The following is a 3,730-nucleotide window of genomic DNA, read 5'->3' as shown; positions in this document are numbered from 1 at the left end:
TAATTGGCGAAAGCATATGTTAATTAAACAACCATTGTTTGTTACATTAATTGGTGAAAGCATATGTTAGCAGACACAAGAAATTAATTAATGCAACCATTTCAGGCTGCAAACTACTCAAATTAAGTTGAAGCAAAGTAAGAAACCAATAATTAAGCTCAGTTTGTAGGGTATTTGATATATATATATATATATATATACATAAACATCATCATCTTCCACATTTGAGATTATGGGTGAAATTGTGTTTCATCAAGCTTTACAGTTTTATTGCTAGTAATGGTACAGCCATGGGAGTGGCTCCTCGAGCCGGAAACCGTTGTCGGCTCCAGCCAGCTGCCATGGCGAGGCATGGTAGCAAAAGCCAAAGTTTCTATCCATGATGTCTAAGGAGAGATCCGGCAGGTCAAAAAACGTATCATCATCATCTGTTGATGGAGAAGCTGATGATTCTTGTGTGTTGGGCTCGGCTTCACCGGGGAAAATGGCTATGGCAGCGGCCTTGGCGGCCGCCTGGATGTCCTTGGCAGAGGTGGTGGTGGGGCGGGGGAGTTCATGAGCCAGGTGAGGGAAATTGAGCTGTACCGACTTGCCCTTGATGGCAAGCGCCGCCACGTCGTGGGCTCGAGCCGCCATCTCAGCCGTGGAGTAGGTCCCCAGCCATATTCTGGATTTCTTCCTCGGCTCACGAATCTCAGACACCCATTTGCCCCAGCTTCGCCTCCTAACTCCGTGGTAAGTTGGGTGCTTGGCATCGCCGCCATTATAAATCTCGACCCTCTTTTTACTTTGATCGCCTCTTTTCTGCTCCTCTTCAACACTTGAGAAGCTTGAGCTTGAGCCTGAGCCTGAGCCTGAGCCATCGCAAGCCCACGAAAACGAGGCAACAGCGGCGGCGGAGGAAGATGAAGAGAGGTAGTCTTGGGTTACAGTATCTGTGTTGATTTGCTGTTCCATGAAGAGAGAGAGAGATTGAGAGTTAAAAGAGCGTTGAGAGTGGAGACTCCTCCTTGGATTCTGCCATGAATTGGACACTGAATTTAAATAAATAGAGGATAAAGAGGAATAGGGACTAATGGGCCCTTCCCCAAAGGGTCTCTTAAGATTGAGGCCGCCCCCCCCCGCCCACCCCCCCCACCTACTAAAGAATGTTGTGGTTTTTCAACGTTCATATGTTATTTTTAAATAAAATATCCACTCTAGCTGCCTAGCAACGGTAAATTATTCTAATTGTGAGAATAGGCTTGTCCATGCACCATATATAGTACCCTCGTGTACTCTTGTCATATTTCAATAACATATGTTTGCCACTATACATGAGCTTTATCTCCCCCCCCCCCCCCACCCCCCCCCCCCCCCCCAAAAAAAAAAAAAAAAATCATATAAAATGATATCACATCAGTGTATTTTTGTAGTCCACCATGATGGGTTTTTATATCTTCTAAATGGAGAAATATTAATAAGATACATCATCCATTTTATCTAAATAAATATATATATATATAAAATAATGAGATCGATAGAATTCGATCTATGATATAATTGTGTTTTTTTTCGAATTCTTTATAATTCCAAGGATGCCCAAAAAATCTTCAAGTCCAACTTTATCTTGAGCTAACTCTTCTTACTAAAAATGAGGGCAGGATCTCGATCGTTCCCTCTCAGTGAATTCTTCAACGATCAAATTATGTTTGGAAATGACACAATAATAATGTAATAAATAATGTACTTAAATATTAAAATATTATGTCTTTATATAAATAAACTGAGGGATTATGAAATAAAATAAAATCACGTGAAATGTCGGATTTAATCCTTTAAATGAGCTAAGCAAACCAACTATATATGGCTGTAGGATTGGACCCGAACCCTCTTTAATACTTGTTTGAATTGTCTTTGATTGAGCTTTCGAACACACCTAACCCTTCACACCTCCTCTAATTTAGACCCTAATCTTAAATTTGAGCTACTCTAGACTTTTCTTCGTTTAATTTCTCAGTTTTTTATATATCAATTATAACATGAAGACTTTCATTTGTTCACCAACCCACTGGTTTACAAGCTTTAGACTTGGATTTTTCATGTCTGTCGGCACATTTGCAGGGAACAAGGGCATTGTTGCCTTCATCCAGGCCCAAGATTTCCATATGAAACGATAAAAACTGGCCAAATAAAATCCTTGTAGGGTCATCACTGCACAATGATCATCAACCATTTCAGAACCAATATTTCTTGTTTTGGGATTTAGGAATTGACCCCCAGATCCAACCTATCCAGCATTGGCCATGGAGCTGGCAATGCCCAGCCTGCTTCTTGATATGTCACCTTCAAGCTGCCTCAATTATATATGTGTTGAACACTTGCCGGCCATATATGGCTTAAAGAGTACGTCCTTAATTTGTTGATAGTTTATGAGGTTTTTTGTTTAAATAATTAAAAATAAATCATTTAAGTATATATACTTTTTTTTTTTAAATGAATTACGACTCGAACATGTTTTACACACAAGTAATTATATCATCGAGAAATCTATTATGTTCGGTACACTTAAACGACAAAAACACAATTATTTCTATGACTGAATCTCGTGACTTTATATATATATATATATAATACTCTTATAACTAACACATTTTATTGATTTTTTTAATAACTAAAACCCGTTAATTAATTAATTATGCTTAATTTGTGTTGCTTTGTTTTGCCTTATAGACTTCTTGGGAGGAAATTAAATGGGTTCTTCTAACTCACTTAAGTGTTAATCGATTGATTAATGTTTAATCTTTAATTTTAATATTTAATAAACCAATTAAAATGAAACTTATGTTGGAGAACCCATTAAATTTCCAAGACTACCCAGAATTCTTGACGAGTCATTGAAGAGTGCACAGACCAAAAAAGTTAAATAAATAGGGAATATTATGGTACAGATTAATGGCTTTTTTTTTTTTTTCCTCTCTCTCTTTAATGAGGTGACTTGACCTTGTAAATAATGAAAAAATTGATGCAACACCAAACAATATGACTAATATTTATTCTTATATTATAGACCTGCACATGAGCCACATGATATTTGGCCCACATCCATTTAGACACTGGACCCTATAATTGCTAGATTTGCTTTCTTTCTCTTAAACTTCTTTTTATATGATTTTCATATGAAATTCTTTGTATTGTGTACCTAAAGATTATATGTACATATGCTTTGTCCCATTGTTAATTTATCTAATATTAATAACAAAATCATGCATTTATTATACCCACAAAAACAAATGGTTTTGGGTGGAGATTAGGTTGGGACGGAGATTAAGTTGTGTCGAATCAAAATCGATTATGGCGTAACGTTATAAGGAAATTAGATTTGTTAGTGATAATATAAGTTTTTGACCTAATGATAAGCGTCAAATCCTACAACTAATAATTGAACTAAAGATCATGGATCCAATTCTCTTAGCATTGACTGCTTGTGAGCACTTATTGGAGTGGGTGTACTATTGGGCCACCATGTAGAGGTGTCGTTTCGATATTTTTGAAATATTTCTATTTTCAAAACATCAAGAATGTTTTTGAGCTATTTTTGCAATTTTAAAAATTTTTTGGGATCATTTTGTAATATTTGAAAAATATCGAAAAATCGTTTTCGATTTAGAAATGCATTTTCATTCATGAATGAAAATGAATTTTTTTTTTGTTTCTAACTCAAAATTTTTAATTTTTCCTAGAATTTGTT

At 36.1% G+C, this 3,730-nt stretch overlaps 1 protein-coding gene across 1 annotated transcript; it reads right to left on the bottom strand.

Moving 5' to 3' along the window:
• Nucleotides 1-230: 230 nt before the first annotated feature.
• LOC127813983 (ethylene-responsive transcription factor ERF039-like) lies at nt 231-1,040 on the bottom strand. The gene has a single exon (XM_052355179.1). It carries the CDS (start codon nt 955-957, stop codon nt 274-276), a length of 684 nt encoding a protein of 227 aa, XP_052211139.1. The 5' UTR covers nt 958-1,040; the 3' UTR covers nt 231-273.
• Nucleotides 1,041-3,730: the final 2,690 nt, after the last annotated feature.

The sequence above is a fragment of the Diospyros lotus genome, chromosome 12 (assembly GCF_014633365.1).
Source record: "Diospyros lotus cultivar Yz01 chromosome 12, ASM1463336v1, whole genome shotgun sequence".
Classification (NCBI taxonomy): Eukaryota; Viridiplantae; Streptophyta; class Magnoliopsida; order Ericales; family Ebenaceae; genus Diospyros; species Diospyros lotus.
The sequence above is the reverse complement of the archived record's forward strand: the minus strand, read 5'-3'. Positions and strand labels throughout refer to the sequence as shown.